The sequence below is a fragment of the Pelophylax lessonae genome (assembly GCF_965119305.1).
Source record: "Pelophylax lessonae genome assembly, chromosome: 6".
NCBI classification, from domain to species: domain Eukaryota; kingdom Metazoa; phylum Chordata; class Amphibia; order Anura; family Ranidae; genus Pelophylax; species Pelophylax lessonae.
In genome coordinates this window covers 317,785,759-317,805,839 of record NC_138773.1, presented here as the reverse complement: position 1 = coordinate 317,805,839, position 20,081 = coordinate 317,785,759, and the positions used below count along the sequence as shown (strand labels likewise).

The window sequence follows — 20,081 nt, the reverse complement described above, 5'->3', positions numbered from 1 at the left end:
CGTACATCTCAAGGATCAGAACATTCAGGGCTATGTGAGATGATTACAGCCACACACACCTATAGAGGTTGAACTGGATGGACTAATATCTTTATTCAACCTCACCTACTTTGTAAACTATGTAAACTTAGCACTCTCTTCTAATCTGGGACAGGCTTAAAGTACGCTATGGTCTCCACTCCACACATTCTGCTATTGTCTATGTGACAGACTGAACCGGGACAGGGGCTTTTGGAGGGGACTGCAGAGTAGCCTCCTGCCTACTGACTATGGGCCCTTTCATTTGAGGGAGCTACAAGCATTCAGGAAGATGTCCTCTTATATAATGCAAGATGACATTATTACATTTAACAGTCAAGGAAGCCATGATGGTCTCTGCCAACTTGAAACTCAGCGAGATGATGTATGTGAAAAGAAAGCTGATTAATGAGATTTGGACAGCCCTGGGTGTTCTTGAATACTGGTGCCAGACTGGCTGGGTGGACAATGACCTGGGTCACCTAGGCTGGTGACTAATTGGTAATTAATTCATGTTAATAAGTTCACTGTCAGCTAGATGTGGATTTAGCATACTGTTTATGTTGGCTGTTCCTTAGCTATGTTAAATATATTCCTGTTTACAGTTTGCATTGTATATGATAATGTGATTAGGCTTACCTGCTCTTGTGTGGTATATATTATGTGTGAATGTACACTAAAGTGAGTTCCAGTTTGCACCTAAGCTAGTGTCCTCTAGATCTTGGGTTCAATATTCAGCTATAATACCTGGTTCCTGGTTCCACGGTGGAGGAAGCTGTATACTGACCAAAGCACCCAAGCTGGGTGCTGGACGTTTCCGTCAATCCTTCTTGAAGAATTCATATGTTTATCCAGTGTGGACCTCTCTGAACTAGGTGGTGTATACTGACATAAGCACCTAAGCTGGGTGCTGGACGTTTCCGTCAATCCTTCTTGAAGAATCCATATTTTTATCCAGTGTGGACCTCTCTGAACTAGGTGGTGAAGTTGATTTGACTGTACAAACTGACTACCAACACATCATTTACATCTTTTTTTTTTTTTTCTACAAGAGTCCTGCAGCTTGCCCAACTCAAGAATATTTCAATATCTTCAGCTTAAGCATTCTTATACTCCATATATTGGATCTGGAACATCCTTGAATCAAATGACTGACTTTGAACGTATCTGTAAACGTGACCCGCATGCTATCGACCTAATTTCACGCCTCTATCTGCAACTGCTTACCAGACATGACTCAAATCCCTCTTTATACACTCAATGTTGGGAAACAGACCTTGAATTTTCCCTGGAGAAGAGACATGGGCTGACAATTGTAACACCACTAAGGACTTGTGACGAGACCCTTGCTCGCTCGCTTCCAATCTCCCGACACTCCTCTGTTTCTAGTGAGTCAGCTTGCAGATCGCAACGTCTGATGGTTCGGTCAACCAAGGCTCCGGGATCCGAACTACAGCTATGTGCCGTTCAGAATCCATTAGAACAAACACCAGGCAGGCTGTATGTAAGTTCAAACAAGAAGACCTTTATTGGAAGTACACAACACACTTTTATACAGGATTTGGAACATCCTGCCCCCAACAACCGCTTTCCCATTGGTCAATTGCAAAGTACATGCCGTTCTCCTTCAGGTCCTCCTTAGCCATGCAAAGGAGGACTTGAAAATTAGTCAGCAGGGATTGGTCCGATAGCTTGATTAGAAGGATTGTTATGTGTAATGAGACAGAAGCCCCCAGGGGACAATCAATGTACACAATAGCCAGACACAGAACAATGGTTCCACAACGAGCCCCCAATACACATTATTCTGAGTGCCAATACATCCCTTAGCAGACAACAGGTGAGTTCATTAGCACACCCGACAATAGGTGAATGGGAAGCCACCTCAGACAAAAGCAACATTGTTAGACAGTCAGTCTCCTCATTGAACTTCCTGGAATGACCATATTAGGAGTTGTACTTCCTGGTCAGAGACCTCATACTGTACAGGGAATAAAATCTTCATATTAAAAGGGAGACATTATTCCTGAATATGACTGTCCCATTTGTAGTAGTCCAAACCATATTCTCAGTGTTCACCACCCTCCTGGTCACCCTCCATCCATAACAGATGCAGGGTGACTTAAACATAAGAGAGCCCCATAAGGCTGGGCATGGTGCCCCCCAACCTCTCTAAAGGAATTTGGGGTCCACAACCCCCATGCCCAAAGTGACTCCCGTCACAGGACTCAACCAAGAATATTGTCACTCTGGAAACAAATTACAAAGTTCTAAACTGGTGGTATTTGGTCCCTGCTAGAATTTCTTAATGTGTCCCAAACTAACCAGCAATCTGCTACCGTGGCTGTAGAGCTATGGGGACACACTTAGATGTATGGTGGCAATGCTCTGTGGCTAGACAGTATTGGGTGGAGATTTATCAAATCCTTACCACCTTATTATAGACCACAATAGCACCTGATCTACAATGTACAGTATATTGTGTTCATACTTTATAGTAGCTTGACTGAAATGATGAACTAATTCTGTTTTATGTTTCCACAGATAACCAATGTCTCGTGAGAATCAGGAAGCCCAGGAGGATGAACTTCTGGCTCTTAGCAGTATATACCCTGAAGATGAGTTTAGGAGAGCTGACACTGCTTCAGGAGGGGAAATCCAAGTTTGTCTGGAACTCCCGCCAAACTTTAGAATATCTGTTAAATGTAAGTCAAATAAAATGCATGTAATATGTCTAGATCATATTCTTCTTAAAACATGCATTAGGCTTATGGCTGGCATGAAAAACAAACAGAATGGCCTTATTACAGACATAGAGCCACCCACTAATGGTATGTAGTGGCCTTTCAAAGCTATGGTTCCTCCAAAAGATGCTAGGGGTTCACTAAACACTGAGTCCCACCTGGCATTGCCTGCAGAGGACTGGCACCAAGATCATGTGGCAGAGCCAGTGGTGCAGACCCAGTTGAGTCTTCTCTCTCAGGTAAATACCCATGGACACCTGACACTGATTATCTTTTTAGCTGTAAGAGGGGAACATTGGTAAAGGGGTTCCTTCTTCCACTGACCGCCAATGTAAGGGAACCCTACACTCATCATTGATGTCACTAGGGCACTTCTATTCTGACCAGAAATATAAAAGCACACTTTTCCATTGACCACCAGCATACAGTGACCACCAATGTAAGAAGGCACTAGGCTGACCACTGATGTAAGGGGCCACTTCTCTACTGACAACTAATGTAAGAAGCACTGCACTGACCACCAATGTAATGAGGGACTTCTCCATTGACTGCCAACGTAAGGGAGCACTACACTGACCACAAATGAAAGGGGGCACTATACTGACCTCCAATGAAAGGGCACTTCATTGACCATCAATGTAAGAAGCCACTACACTGACTATTAATATAAGGAGGTACTATACTGACCATCAATGAAAGGGGGCACTACCCTGACCATCAATGTTAAGGGGCATTACACTGACCATCAATGAAAGGGGGCACCACTAATGTAAGACAGCACTACCCTAATTACCAATGCAAGAAGGCACTACACTGACTAGCAACGTAAGGAGGCATTCTACTGACCACCAATGTAAGAAGGCACTACACTGACCATTGATGTAAGGAGGCACTACACTGCCCACCAATGTAAGGAGGCACTATACTGACCATCAATGAAAGGGGGCACTACCCTGACCATCAATGTTAAGGGGCATTACACTGACCATCAATGAAAGGGGGCACTACACTGATCACCAATGTTAGGGGGCACTACATTGACCACCAATGTAAGACAGCACTACCCTAACCACCAATGCAAGAAGGCATTACACTGACTATCAATGTAAGGAGGCATTATACTGACCATCAATGTAAGGAGGCACTACACTGCCCACCAATGTAAGAAGGCTCTACACTGACCATCAATGAAAGGGGGCACTACACTGACCATCAATGAATGGGGGCACTACGCTGACCATCAATCTAATGAGGCACTATACTGACCATCAATCTAATGAGGCACTATACTGACCATCAATGTAAGGAGTCACTATACTGACTATCAATGTAAGGAGGCACTACACTGACTATCAATGTAAGGAGGCACTACACTGATCATCAATGTAAGGAGGTACTATACTGACTATCAATGTAAGGAGGCACTATACTGCCCACCAATGTAAGAAGGCAATACACTGACCATCAATGAAAGGGGGCACTACACTGATGTCAATGTAAGAAGGCACTACACTGACCATCAATGTTAGGGGGCACTACACTGACCATCGATGTAAGAAGGCACTATGCTGACCATTAATGTAAGAAGGCACTACACTTACCATCAATGAAAGGGGACACTAGACTGGCCACTATTGTAAGAATGAACCTTTACACTGACTGAAATTGTAAAGGGGCACTACACTAACCACTAATGTAAAGTTGCACTACACTGACCATCAATGTAAGGGGGCACTTCACTGACCACCAATGAAAGGGGGCATGACACTGACCATGCACTTGCTGCTAACACTGGCATCATATGGACTATTTAAATGCATCATTTGTACTAGTCAGTGTTGTCTAATCTACAGCTCTCTCCGTGTTCCTACATCTGTTCCTGTGTTTGACCTGGCTTGTCCTGACAACGTTTGAACGCTACCTGCCATGACCTTAGCTTGTCTCTGAATTCTCCTTTACCTCTTGCTTCTCTGCCTGCTCCAGTGTTGCTGACCTCTGCTTTACTTCTACCATTCTCCTGCTTGCTGTCCATGCTTGTACCGGACCATCTGTTGCTGACCTGGCTCATCTGACTATGCATCCAGTTGCCCATTTGCTTAGCTCTGCATGCTACTTGCCTGGTCACTGCTGGTCCTTCACCCGCCATGTGCTGCCAGTGTCTTCCGCACCTGTTCTTGAAACAGTCACAAACCCAATGCCTCCTGCACTTAGGGAGATGGCCCCTCCAGATGGGTATGTTTAGATCCTCATTACACTTGAAAGTGGATACCCATAGTTTTGCTGCCCTCAAAAACTTGGGAAAGTCTACAACACTGCAACCATACAAAAACACACAGAGGGCGCACCGACCTAGTGCATTATCCTGAGACAAATAATTTATTGTATAAAAACATGGTAAGCTTTATACTCACATTGCAATTGTTAAAAGAGCATCACAGATCTCAGCATGTTCCGTCCAAATATATCAACACAGATACAGCAGAAACCCCCGTGGGCTGACGCGTTTCGAGGAATTCCTCTTCATCAGAGCTCAGCCCACGGGTGTCCACAGTTTCTGTTGTATCTGTACATGCTGATACATTTGGAAGGAACATGCTGAGATCTGTGATGCGCTTTTAACAATTGCAATTTTGTGACTATAATACTTACCATGTTTTTATACAATTAATGATATGTCTCAGGATAATGCACTAGGCCAGTGCACCCTTTGTGTGTTTTTGTATGGTTTCTTCTGCCCCTGTGACCAGCCATCTGCCAACCAAGCAACTGCCTGTCTGCTGTCTGCCGAATTCAGAGTCTACTGCTCCTGCTGCCACCTGCTGTCCTGGCCTTCCTTCATTTTCGGTGAAGCATCTGCTACTTACCTATATGGTCAGCTGCATATCTTACCTCAGGGGTCTCTGAGCCAGGGCCGTAAGAGAGGCCTCCTTCCACACGACAGGCTCTGCTACAAGGTAGTTGACCGGGCTAATTGGTTGATTTGTGTTGTTCACCCTGTAGGCAGGTGTAGTATAACCTCCCTACACAGATGGCGCTGTTACAGCCACCCTGCAGGGAGAATGGAGGAAGGAGGAATGCCTTTGTATGTGTTATCATCTTTAGTTAGGGCAGCGCTTATAAAAAGCACTGTCTTGCTGCAGTTGGCGCGCATTTTGCATGTGGTTAGGTCAGGGACAGGAACCCGCTTGTTAGGGAGAGTATGCCTAGCCTCGGAAGAGGTTCCAGAGGAGGAGGGAGAGAATAGAGACTGGCAACAGAGTTACAGCGAGGAACCTTTCTACTACTACTCCTTTGCTGCTGACTGATACCAAAAAGTAATTAAGTGACATTTAAGTGCCACATCCTAAAATAGAACATCATCTAAAGGGGCTACAAAAGTTAAAATAGGATATTTAACCACTTTCCTACCGGAGGATTTTGCAGCTTAAAGACCAGACCCCTTTTTTCAACTTGGCACTTCGTGACTTTAACTGATAATTGCTCGGTCATGCAATGCTGTACCTAAACGAAATTTACGTCCTTTTTTTCCCACAAACAGAGCTTTCTTTTGGTGGTATTTGATCACCTCTGCGCTTTTTATTTTTTGCGATATTAATAAAAAAAGAGCGAAAATTTTGCAAAAAAATGACATTTTCAACTTTGTCTTTTAAAAAATATCCAATATACTCAATTTATGTCATTTTTTTTTGCCAAAATATATTTAGCTACATGTCTTTGACAAAAAAAAAATCAATGAGCGTATTTTTATTGGTTTGCGCAAAAGTTATAGCGTCTACAAACTATGGTGTAAATAGTGAAATTTACGCAGCTTTAATTTCTGACTGCCTATCTCATTTCATGAAGTGCTAAAATGGCGGGGCAGTACGAAACCCCCCCAAACTACCACTTTTTGGAAAGTAGACATCCTAAGGAATGTCCTGACAGGCATGTTGAGCTCATTGAATATTTCATTTTTTTGTCACAGGTGTTTGAAAAATGACTAAAAAAAAAATTTTTTTTTTTTTTACACAAAGTTGTCATTGAAATGATATACTGCTCACACATGCCATGGGTATATGTGTAATTACACCCCAAAATATATTCTTCTGCTTCTCCTGAGTACAGCGATACCACATATGTGGGACTTTATGGGAGCCTAGCTGTGTAGGGGTCCCCAAAAACAAATCACCACCATCAGAATTTCAAAGGGCGTACATTTTTCATTGCATTTTCTCACTACCTCTAACGGTTTAGGAGGCCCTGAAATGTCAAGATACCACAAAACCCCCCCAAATGACCCCATTTTGGAAAGTAGACACCCCAAGCTGTTTGCTGAGAGGCATGGTGAGTCCATGGAATATTTTATATTTTGCCACAAGTTTTGGGAAAATTACAATTTCTTTTTTTAATTTTTTTTTTTTTACACAACGTTGTCACTAAAAGATAAATTTCTCACACATGACATGGGTATATGTGGAATGACACCCCAAAATACATTCTGCTGCTTCTCCTAAGTATGGGGATACCCCATGTGTGAGACTTTTTGGGAGCCTAGCTGTGTACAGGACCGCAAAAGCCAATCAACACTCTCAGGTTTTCTAATGGCGTAAATTGTTCATGTCATCTCTGCACTACCTGTCACAGTTTCGGAGGCCCTAAAATTCCAAGATAGCACAAAACCCCCCCAAATGACCCCATTTTGGAAAGTAGACACCCCAAGCTATTTGCTGAGAGGCATGGTGAGTCCATGGAATATTTTATATTTTGCCACAAGTTCCGGGAAATATATATATATATATATATTTTTTTTTTTTACACAAAGTTGTCAGTAAATGATATATTGCTCACACATGCCATGGGTATATGTGAACTGACACCCCAAAATACATTCTGCTGCTTCTCCTGAGTACAGGGATACCCCATGTGTGAGACTTTTTTGCAGTCTAGCCGAGTACAGGTCCCCGAAAACCAGTCCCCGCTTTCAGGCTTTCCAAGGGCGTAAATTGTTGATTTCACTCCTGACTACCTATCACAGTTTCGGAGGCCCTAAAATTCCAAGATAGCACAAAACCCCCCCAAATGACCCCACTTTGGAAAGTAGACACCCCAAGCTATTTGCTGAGAGGCATGGTGAGTCCATGGAATATTTTATATTTTGCCACAAGTTCCGGGAAATATATATATATGTATATATTTTTTTTTTTTTACACAAAGTTGTCATTAAATGATATATTGCTCACACATGCCATGGGTATATGTGAACTGACACCCCAAAATACATTCTGCTGCTTCTCCTGAGTACAGGGATACCCCATGTGTGAGACTTTTTTGCAGTCTAGCCGAGTACAGGTCCCCGAAAACCAGTCCCCGCTTTCAGGCTTTCCAAGGGCGTAAATTGTTGATTTCACTCCTGACTACCTATCACAGTTTCGGAGGCCCTAAAATTCCAAGATAGCATAAAACCCCCCCAAATGACCCCATTTTGGAAAGTAGACACCCCAAGCTATTTGCTGAGAGGCATGGTGAGTCCATGGAATATTTTATATTTTGCCACAAGTTCCGGGAAATATATATATATGTATATATTTTTTTTTTTTTTACACAAAGTTGTCATTAAATGATATATTGCTCACACATGCCATGGGTATATGTGAACTGACACCCCAAAATTCATTCTGCTGCTTCTCCTGAGTACAGGGATACCCCATGTGTGAGACTTTTTTGCAGTCTAGCCGAGTACAGGACCCCGAAAACCAACCTCCACTTTCAGGCTTTCCAAGGGCGTAAATTGTTGATTTCACTCATGACTACCTATCACAGTTTTGGAGGCCATGAAATGCCAAGACAGCACAACCCCCCCCCCCCCCCAAATGACCCCTTTTCGGAAAGTAGACACCCTGAGCTATTTGCAGAGAGGCATGTTGAGTATTTTGCAGATCTCACTTTTTGTCACAAAGCTTTGGAAATTGAAAAAAGAGGAAAAAAAATGCATTTTCCTGTTTTTTCTTCATTTTCCAAAAAAATTAGAGCTGCAAAATACTCACCATGCCTCTCAGCAAATAGATTGGAGTGTCTACTTTGCAAAATGTGGTAATTTGGGGGGGTTTTGTGCCATCTTGGCTTTTTATGGACTTCAAAAGTGTGATAGGTAGTAAGGAGTGAGATCAACAATTTACGCCCTTGGAAAGCCAAAAGGTGCGCATTGGTTTTCCGGGTCCTGTACGCGGCTAGACTGGCAAAAAGTCTCACACATGGGGTATCCCTGTACTCAGGAGAAGCAGCAGAATGTATTTTGGGGTGTCATTTCACATATACCCATGGCATGTGTGAGCAATATATCATTTACTGACAACTTTGTGTCAAAAAAAATAAAAAAATAAAAAAAAAATTTTTTCCCGAAACTTGTGGCAAAATATAAACTATTCCATGGACTCACCATGCTTCTCAGCCAGTAGCTTGGAGTGTCTACTTTGCAAAATGGGGTCATTTGGGGGGGTTTTGTGCTATCTTGAAATTTCAGGGCCTCTGAAACTGTGACAGGTAGTCAGGGGTAAAATCAGCAATTTACGCCATTAGAAAACCTGAAGATGTGGACTGGTTGTCGGGGTCGCGTACACAGCTAGGCTCCCAAAAAGTCTCACACATGGGGTATCCCTGTACTCAGGAGAAGCAGCAGAATGTATTTTGGGGTGTCATTTCACATATACACATGGCATGTGTGAGCAATATATCATTTAGTGACAACTTTCTGTAAAAAAACAACAACAAAAAAAAAAATTATAATTTTCCCGAAAATTGTGGCAAAATATAAAATACTCCATGGACTCACCATGCCTCTCAGAAAAAAGCTTTGTGTGTCTACTTTTCAAAAAGGGGTCATTTGGGGGGTGTTTGAACAGTCCCGGCATTTTATGCTCAATCTTAACCACACATCACCCACTCTTCTAACCACTTGAAAACCAAGCCTTTTCTGTGCCTTTTTGTTTACATGAAAAAATATTTTTTTTTTACTAGAAAATTACTTTGAACCCCCAAACATTATATATTTTTTAAAGCAGAGGCCCTATAGAATAAAATGGTGGATGTTGCAAATTTTTTTGTCACACGGTATTTGCGCACAGATTTTCCAAACGCAATTTTTGCGAAAAAAATACATTTTTTTTTAATTTATTGCACAAATACACTATATAATTCCAATTTTTTTGGTAAAATTTAAAAGATGATCTTATGCCGAGTTCATAGACACCCAATATGACATGCTTTAAAAATTGCGCATGCCTGCGCAGCGGCAAAAACCTACGTACATTTTTAAAAACCTTTAAAAGTCTCTACAGGTTACCACTTTAGACTTACAGAGGAGGTCTACTGCAAGAATTACTGCCCTCGATCTGGCGATCGCGGCAATACCTCACATGCATGCTGCAATTGCGGTTTACATATGACACTAGACCACCGCTTGCGTGCGCCATTGCGCGCAAGCACCGGGGGAAAGGGGGGGGGCTCAATTTTTTTTTTTTTTTTTCTTTTTTCTTTTGCTTTTTTATGTTATTTTGACACCTTTCCTTTAATTTTTTTTTTTTAAATCATTTTTATTGTTATCACAGTGAATTTAGATATCCCCTATGATAGCAATCTGTGGTGACAGGTACTCTTTTTAAAAAAAATTGGGGTATTTTAGACTCCAGATCTCTCCTCTGACCTTAACGCATCTGACCACACCAAAATTGGTGTGATAAAATACTTTCCCAATTTCCCAATGGCCCTGCTTATTTCTGGCGAAACAGAAGTCATAAAATGCTCGTAGCCTCCGGCATCTTAGGCCATAGAGATGATTGGAGCCATTCTCATCTCCAATTAGCTCTATGGTTAGACAACTGAACCCCCGGCTGCACTCTTGGGTTAACCGGTGGGACAGGAGAGCCCGAGAAAAACCACGGAAGGCTGCGGAAGGCGGCGGTGGGGGGGGGGAGGCTCCTCCCACTGCATGTAAAAGCAGTCTAGAGGCCAATTACCTGCTAGGATTGCTTTTACACGTAAGCTGACCGCTGGCTGTAAAAAACGATACCAAGATGATGCCTAAATCTGCAGGCATCATCCTGGTATAACCACTCAAAGTCCAGCAACGTACCAGTACATTGCTGGTCCTTGTTTGGCATATAGGTTTTTTTTTTTTTTCATGCAGCCTGTGGGCTGAACGGAAAAAAAGAGAACCTATCCGAAATCAGCACAGGAATAATGCGTAGTATTACTCATCATTAACCGCCCAAACAACCACCCACTGAATTTAATGATGGGTATACACGACACTATCCACGTATACCAAAATAGGATTTTAACTGCAGTGCTGAAATCAGAAAATCACCACAGCTGCTATCAGCAAAGGTATCCATATATGCTGAGCGCAAACGCTGTTTGTGTCAGAATATATAAAATCAATGCGTGGTAGCCGACGAGTACCTGCAAGAGAAACAGGTCACAAAAGAATGAAAAAACAAACAAAGGACATTTATATGTACAGTAAGAAGAGTAGAAGGACATATAAAATTACTGACACAACAACAGTTTTTGGATCCTTTTATTTTTCTAACTGTTTCTTGATTTGGGACAGCGATCTTCTGCGATCTTCTCTTCCAGCTTGGGTCTCTCAAAATGTCGATGGACATCCAACATCCTTCGAGACCCTGTGTTTGTGTGCCCTACACTGTGTCGTGCTGTACCCTACGCTAATACTCCACTAGTGTATGGTAGCGCTCGAAACATTCCCCGATGCAGAGACCAGGTTGGTCAGGACATTTGGGACAATAATAGCGGGTGTCACTCCTGCCTCCGTGCTTGCTACAGACACGACATCTTTTTTGGGGGTATCTTTGGGTAGGGGTACGCGGGATGGCATAAGGAAAATGCCTCTCATGCAGCCGGCTCACTGCATCTGGAAGGGGAAGTTGGGCAGGCATGCCTCCTGGGTACAGGTAGGCAAGGATGACCGCTTCCTGGAATTCCCGGAAGGATCCAGTTCGTCCTGACGCCCTGTATAGGACAAAGGCGTTCAGCATAGCCAATTGGTAAAGATAAACAGACACTTTTTTGTACCAGCGTCTGGCTTTACGGGCAACTAAATACGGCGCCAAAAGCTGGTCGTTAAGGTCCACCCCTCCCATGTTAAGGTTATATTCGTGGACACAGAGGGGTTTCTCCACAACGCCAGTTGCCGTAGTGATTTGGACTGTCGTGTCTGGGTGAAGGGAGGACAGAACATAAACATCCCGTGTATCCCTCCACTTCACCGCAAGTAATTTGTCCGTTTTCAAGCAGGCTCTCGCCCCCCGACTAAGACGGGAATTTACAAGCCGTTGGGGGAAGCCCCGGCGATTACGTCGCACGGTGCCACATGCGCCAATTTGTAATTCGAGCAGGTGACTAAATAGTGGCACGCTTGTATAAAAGTTGTCCACGTACAAATGGTACCCCTTTCCGGATAAGGGTGACACCAAGTCCCAAACGATCTTACCGCTGCTCCCTATGTAGTCTGGGCAGTTGGGGGGCTCCACAGTGCTATCTTTTCCCTCATAGACCCGGAAACTAACTGTATAGCCTGTGGCCCTGTCACACAATTTATACAGTTTGACCCCGTACTTGGCACGCTTGCTGGGGAGGTACTGTTTCATAGCAAGGCGGCCAGTAAATTTAATCAGGGACTCGTCAACGCAGACAACTTGTTCGGGGGTAAACAAGGCTGCAAACCGCTGATTGAAGTGGTCTATGAGGGGCCGAATTTTGTGGAGCCGATCGTATTCAGGGTCTCCCCGAGGACGACAGAGTTCATTGTTGCTGAAATGCATAAATCGCAGAATTTGCTCGTATCTCCCCCTGGACATGGAGGCAGAGTACATGCGCATATGGTGAGCTGGGCTAGTGGACCAATATAGCCGCAATTCACTCTGTTTAGTTATGCCCATGTGGAGGGAAAGGCCCAGAAAGATCTTAAATTCGGAAACCGTTATAGGATTCCAGCCGAATGGTCTGGCAAGGTGCGAATTTGGGTTGGCGGCGATAAATTGTTGAGCATATAAATTTGATTGATCCACAATAGATCTGTAAAGATCTTCCGTGAAGAACAGCTCAAAAAAGTTCAGGGGCGTAAAACCAGCTGTCTCCACGTGGATTCCAGGTTGGGCGGTGAATGGGGGAAGTACTGGCGCTGTAGAATCAGTGGGTTGCCAATTGGGATATGCCAGCGCATCAGGGAGGGCACTATGGGCTCTACGGGCCTGTCTTCGAATACGCGATGGCTGCGGGCCACTACTCGTGCTAGCCACCGCACCAGCTTCAACTGCACTTAGGGGACTCGCCACGTCACCAGGTGCTACTGCAGTGCTGGTTGTACTAGGTCCAGGGTGTACTAGGCCGCTGGCGCTTGCCAGGTCGCCAGAAAAATGAGCGGCACTAGTAACCACACTCTGCTCCATACGAGCACCCTGCGATTCCTGCATCTCAACAACTTCAGAATGGGGTCGGGTACGCCTGGGTCTAACAGGGACCCATCTGTCGTCAGAGCTGTCTGTCAGGGAGCCGCTGCTGTCATCAGGTTCATATACTGACACTAATTCGGTCATTGTAGCTTCCCCATCGCTATCAGATGACTCGGACAGCATATAACTGATAAGCTCTTCATCTCTGTACGAACGTTTGGTCATTTTGGTAACTAAATTTACCCGTACAGTGATGCGACTCACAGGTAATAAAAGCACCTGGTTGTCGAAGGCTATTTCAAGCGCTACCAAAAAAACTGCTAATGCTAGCAGGGATCAGGCCTGACTCTGCTAACACAGCGGTTTTGTGTCTTGTGTTTTTTTGTAAGTGACAGTAATCTATTGATTACTACACTTACCTGGGTGAAAGGGTTAAACGCAGGTGCTGGCAGGAATCAGTGCTGACCGTGCAAACACCGCGTTTTGGGAACCCTAAACTATGGGGGCGCTAGTATAGTTCTGATCAGATCAGATATTGATCTGTTCAAACACTATACTAGAAATGGAAGTGTAGGTGCGTGCGTGCGTGTGTGGCAATCAAGGGGTTACTTCTAAACTATGCGCTGGGGATCTGGGGGGGGTGGCGGGGACCCTAAACCTCCTTTGGGAAAGAAACTAGCTAGCTAGCGCAACCTCAAGTCACAATGACACCAATACAAAATACAGTAAAAACAGTATATTATGTGTGTATTAGTGCTAATGTGACAGAGGGTGTAGGGGTTAATGGGATGTGATCAGGGGGGGATCAGGGGTTTAAATCTTTATTGGAAGGGACTGGCGGGTATCCTAAGGATAAAAGGAACGGTGGCAAGCGCTAAACCTGGTCACAAGTCACACTTATACGGGTATATAGAAAATGCTATATACTGTATACAGTGTGCGTTGTGGCAGGGGGTGTAGGGGTGATCAGGAGGGGATCAGGGGATTAAATCTTTATTGGGCGGGTGGGGGGGACCCTAAACCTCCTTGGGACACAAACTTAGTCGCCTGCGCTAATTCTGATCACAATGACACTAATACAAAAATACAAAAACACAGTATATTACGTTTGTATTAGTGCTGATGTGACAGAGGGTGTAGGGGTTAACTAGCGGTGATCAGGGGGGGATCAGGTGGGATCAGGGGCTTAAATCTTTATTAGGGGGGGGTGGCGGGTAATTCAAGTGGAAAAAGGGGGGTCGCAAGCGCTAGACCTGACCACAAATCACACTTATACGGGTATATAGCAAAATGCTATATACTGTATACGGTGTGTGTTATGGCAGGGGGTGTAGGGGTGATCAGGGGGGGTCAGGGGCTTAAATCTTTATTGGGCGGGTGGCGGGGACCCTAAACCTTCTTGGGACAGAAACTTAGTCGCCTGCGCTAATTCTGATCACAATGACACTAATACAAAAATACAATAACACCGTATATTGCGTTTGTATTAGTGCTGATGTGACAGAGGGTGTAGGGGTTAACGGCGGTGATCAGGGGGGGGTCAGGGGAGATCAGTGGGTTAAATCTTTATTAGGGGGGGGTGGGGGGTAATTTGAGTGGAAAAGGGGGGGTCGCAAGTGCTACACCTGTTCACAAATCACACTTATACAGGTATATAGGTATATGCTATATGCTGTATATAGTGTGTGTTGTGTCAGGTGCTGTAGGGGTTAATTGGGGGGGCGATCGGGGGTGAAATGTGCCTATCTAACTGTGTGTGGGTGTGCTTGGTGCAGTACTCACAGTAAGATGTGCTCTCCTCTCACGCTGGATCCAAAAAGACCGTTGTGGGGGGAGGGCACATCTCCTCTAAGCCTGTGTTTACATTTCACAGGCTTAGAGGATGATCTGATTGGGCAGGACCGATCAACAGGTCCAGACCAAAAATGATTGGCCTGGACCTGATGACTGATCGGTTCTGAACCCAATCGAGTCATCGGCGGGACCTCGGGAGCGCGCGCGCGCCAGAGCGGCTCAGGCTAGTGACGTTAATTAACGTCACTCTGCCTGGCCGTCGGCAAGCGGTTAAGGCACGGCATTTTTTTTGTCTAAAATTACTAATTTATTAGCTCAAACATATAAAATCCTATAACACCATCATCATGTCACATAAAAGCGTGTTGTAACATCCCAATACAAAGTTTTAAAAACCATAATAACAATACAGTGTAACGTATCCAAAAGTGATGATCTCAAGGCTTGATGCGTTTCCTGGACTTAATCCACTTCTTCAGGAGCCAATGGCATATTAAACACACCAAGCAATCTAGACAGAATGACATTCATCATTATTTACAACCTTATTATAAAAAATAAAGCAAATAAAGCATCCCACTGAATATTATAGAAATAAACCCAAAGTGACCCAACGTGTGCAGGGAGTAGAAAAGGATCAGAACCATAAGAAAGCTAATGTGGGAAACACAACCAGAGAACCCCCCCAAGAAAGCCCCCACTTCATCCCTATTTAAAATATATGGTTTAGATAAGGTACTGCAAATTAAAGTACTAGTACTACTTAAAAAAAAATATATATATATATGACAGTGTACTACCTTGTTATCTAGACTAGTCTACCCCCCCCCCCCCGAGTTTGAAACTCTCCACCCCACATTAGTCCAAAGAAGAGGGCTTTAAAGTAATCCTGCATAGTTCGGGTGTAAAATAACATACCTCTCAACTTCCTGAGATGGGAATGGGGAACACTTTTTAGCCAAGAGTTGGAGACATAGGACACACCCCCTGCCCCCCCCCCCCCCCTTAAAGGAGAATTGTACAAAAAATGTTTTGTTAAAACCCACCTGACTTTCTTGATGGAGTTTGACTTGTTTTGGCCTTCAGAATCCTACCCTCGGTGTTCTCCTTTGCCGGCTGATGTTGACCTAAGTCCTGCTTTTGTGTGTCTGCCCCACCCCCCCTCCCCCCTTTTTTTTTCCCTCTCTCTTCCTTCTCTCTTCTTTTTCTTTCCTCTCTCTTTCTTCCCTCCCCCCATGTCTCCCCCCTCTACTCCCGCTCCCCCCCAGCCCCCCCCCCCTTCCACCCACCTTCCTAGGTGCTATCTAGCTGTCTGGCTGGTCCACACAGTATGCACCTCCCCACTGCCTCCACTGCCTTATTCAAGATCTCCCCTTTTTGTGACACCCCGCCCTCGCCGTGCCTGGGCCAGTTGTACCCAGAGCATGGATACGCTCTAGGCCATGCCCCTCCTGTTTATTATGTCCCGATGTAGGGCTCGTTAACGTTTATGGTATCTCTGATCCTCCTTGTAGTTGAGGTTCCTTCCTATTTTAGAACCCCAGAATATAGGACTGTTCCCCCGCATTTTGGGACACCTTTCAAGTTCACACATGCTCTACACGGGACGTACGATACATTTTGGCCACTCTGTGTACATTGGGATTCAAGTTGCCCGTGGTTGGTCCTTGCTCTTTTTGGCCTTCATATATCTATATGTGCCAGTGGGGCTAGCTCCACATTACAATGTTCGTCTACTGTTACTTACTGTTCATGCCTGTATACTTGCATATGGTTATTTCTTTTTTCTGTATTACTTCTTCCTTTTTTCAATAAAATGTTTTTGACAAAAAAAAAAAAAAAACCCACAAGTGCTTTTTTACCCACTACTATTCCATTTTTTACTGGATTTTTTAGTTTACAAATGCAGCAATTTAGAAATTGGATGAAAGGTTTAGCACTGGGAAACCCTTTTTGAAAGATAAAAGTGCATTTTATATATAACTATATAGATCAGACCAAAATGAGGGACAAATTAGGACGAAAAAGGGGCAGAGAGAATTTGTTCTGAATTTTTTTATTATTATTATTTATATATTTTTTTATTATTACACTGTCCCTTTAATTTTTTTTATCAAATGTATTCCTATCACAAGACATGTAAACTTCCCTTGTGATAGAAATAAGGGATGACAGTTCCTTTTAATGGAGACATCTAGAGTCTATAAGACCCCGATCTCTCGTCTACCCTGAAAAGCATGAAATAAAAAATAACCCATTGATCTCATGCTTTACAAAAAAAAAAAAAAAAAATTGACGGTGTTTACAAATGCCATGATGTCATTTCTGGCTCATAGAGATTGCCAGGGACCATCTAGTCCATGGCCAGTCATGTGGTAACCAATCGGCAATCTCATGAGAGAGCCAGTGGGCGTTGTGGGGGGGGGGACCTCCCCTCCTGCTGCCTGTAAAAGCAATCCAAGGGCTAATCAGCTGCTAGGATGGCTCTTACATGAGAGGGAATTGTCAGCTGAAAAGAAAGATACTGGGATGACGCCTGTAGCTGCACCCATCATCCTGGTATAACCAATTTAAGTTCAGGATGTCATATGACGGGCGGGAAGTGGTTAACAGATTATACTGCCAAGCACCTAGTTTACTTCCTGGTGATCTCTTATGTCAAGTTTTCCATTCCCCCCTTGTTGGTCTCCCTTTAGAACAGCGGGAGGGGACAAAAAACAAATCCAGCAGCCAATCAGTCACTAGGATTGCTTTTAGATAAAAGAATCGCTGGCTGAAGCTGCAGCCATAACCCCAGTATAACCAGTTAAATCCAATCACGTACATGTAAGTTATTTGGTAGAAAGTGGTTAATCGATGGCCATTTTTTTCCCAGGGACAGCCCCCTAAAATCAGGGACTGTCCCCGGACATCTGGCCACCCCACACTACGCTCCCTTGTGTCTACGCTGCCGATTCAATTTATTTAGTTTTCCAACTATATAGACCTACGACCAAGCAATAAAGCCCTGCATATATTGGCTTATTAGGTTATTTTGATTTTTTTTATTTCCTTTAGCCAACTCTGCATCAAACATCATGATGGAAAGCTTTGAGAACACGGTTTCCTTCCTACCACCAATTGTCCTGAACTTTGAGCTTCCTCCAGGATATCCCTCCACTACCTGCCCCATCTTCACACTCAGCTGCAAGTGGCTTTCCCCAGAACAGGTAACGTATTCACTCATATAATGTCAAGATCCCCATGGTTTATCCTTTTAAATACACTATATTACCAAAAGTACTGGGATGCCCGCCCTTACACACATGAACTTTAATGACATCCCAGTCTTAGTCCGTAGGGTTCAATATTGAGTTGGCCCACCCTTTGCAGCTATAACAGCTTCAACTCTTCGGGGAAGACTGTCCACAAGGTTTAGGAGTGTGTCTATGGGAATGTTTGACCGTTCTTCTAGAAATGCATTTGTGAGGACAGGCACTGATGTGGACAAGAAGACCTGGCTCACAGCCTTAGCTCTAATTCACCCCAAAGGTGTTCTACCGGGTTAAGGTCAGGATTCAGTGCCGGCCAGTCAAACTGCTTATCCATGTCTTTATTTAAAAACTGTTGGGAGCATGAAATTGTCCAAAATGTCTTGGTATGCTGACGCTTTAAGAGTTCCCTTCACTGGGACTAAGGGGCCAAGCCCAACCCTTGAAAAACAACTCCACACCATAATCCACCCTCCACCAAATGATTTGGACCAGTGCACAAAGCAAGGTCTATAAAGACATGGATGAGCGAGTTTGGGGTGGAGGAACTTGACTGGCCTGCACAGAGTCCTGATCTCAACCCGACAGAACACCTTTGGAATAAATTCGACTGGAGATTGCGAGCTAGGCCCATAGCTCATCCTCATGGCTCTCAGATTCAGGTTAGTAGGTATCTGGGGTGTGGAAGGTTGAGATCTTTAGGATCAGGGCAAGGGCTATTCTTTAAGGCCCAACTCCCTTGCCCATGTTCTCTGTAATTGCTCTGATAAGAAAAAATCCCTATTTTCACTTACCCTAATCACCGGATTGGGTGCTTTTTTGGGGTGTCCACAGCACTGCCTGCATGATGTGGACAATTTCCATTAACTGTCCAGCACAGAGGTTCTCTTGGGATCCAGAAGAGATTTGAGATTTAACCTTGGACTAATGAGATTGAATGGAACCAGACGTTGAAGAGTAACCTGTGGCTCGGTAATGTGTCAGTGAGGACCCCGATGAGGACTCAGGTGAGTATAACTGGCTTTACCAGGTAAGAAATACTTTAAACCAACTAGGATGGATTAGAGGGCAGTGGGAGGAAGGGATTGACACAAAAATCAATCATGTATAAAGTTGGGCTATAAATGATAAATTGAATTGAAGTACTTTGAAAGTTAGAGCCTTTGTGGCTGGCCAAATGGTGCATTCAACTTTTACCTGGGATCAGTTTGACATCTTCCTAGAATAAAGTTTGCTCATACCTTCCTCTTTGACATGACAGCACATGGTGTCAGCCCTGCCTTCTTCATTTCTGATGCATTACAAAGGACACAGACCTCTCCTCAACTCCTCCCACCATTTTCATCTGCATAACACCACCTCCTTATCTCCCTCCCCAACCTTTTCTTCATTACTCCTCCTCATTTCCCTCCATCCTAATTTCCATAACCCTTTCTCATCTCCTTCCATCCTCATCTCCATAACCCCTCCTCATCTCCCTCCATCCCCATCTCCATAACCCCTCCTCATCTCCCTCCATCCTCATCTCCATAACCCCTCCTCATCTCCCTCCTTCCTCATCTCCATAACCCATCCTCATCTCCTTCCATCCTCATCTCCATAATCCCTCCTCATCTCCCTCCATCCTCATCTCCATAACCCATCCTCATCTCCCTCCATCCTCATCTCCATAACCCATCCTCATCTCCCTCCATCCTCATCTCCCTCCATCCTCATCTCTATAACCCATCCTCATCTTCCTCAATCCTCATCATCTTAACCTGTTGTAACACTGGGCATTAATACTTTTTGTTGCAAAAACTCTATTTTGCAACAAGATGGCAGCA

At 44.1% G+C, this 20,081-nt stretch overlaps 1 protein-coding gene across 1 annotated transcript in view; it reads left to right on the top strand.

The window, feature by feature from the left end:
- The window catches only part of LOC309557741 (E3 ubiquitin-protein ligase RNF14-like), a gene marked incomplete at its 3' end in the record, with an annotated part of 75,113 nt that overhangs the window by 18,220 nt on the left and 36,812 nt on the right, over positions 1 to 20,081 (top strand). The window contains exons 2-3 of the mRNA XM_082260512.1: positions 2,563 to 2,723; positions 18,062 to 18,213. Of these exons, the coding sequence (XP_082116638.1) occupies positions 2,570 to 2,723; positions 18,062 to 18,213 (306 nt within the window). The 5' untranslated portion in view covers positions 2,563 to 2,569. The remainder of the gene's footprint in view (positions 1 to 2,562; positions 2,724 to 18,061; positions 18,214 to 20,081) is intronic.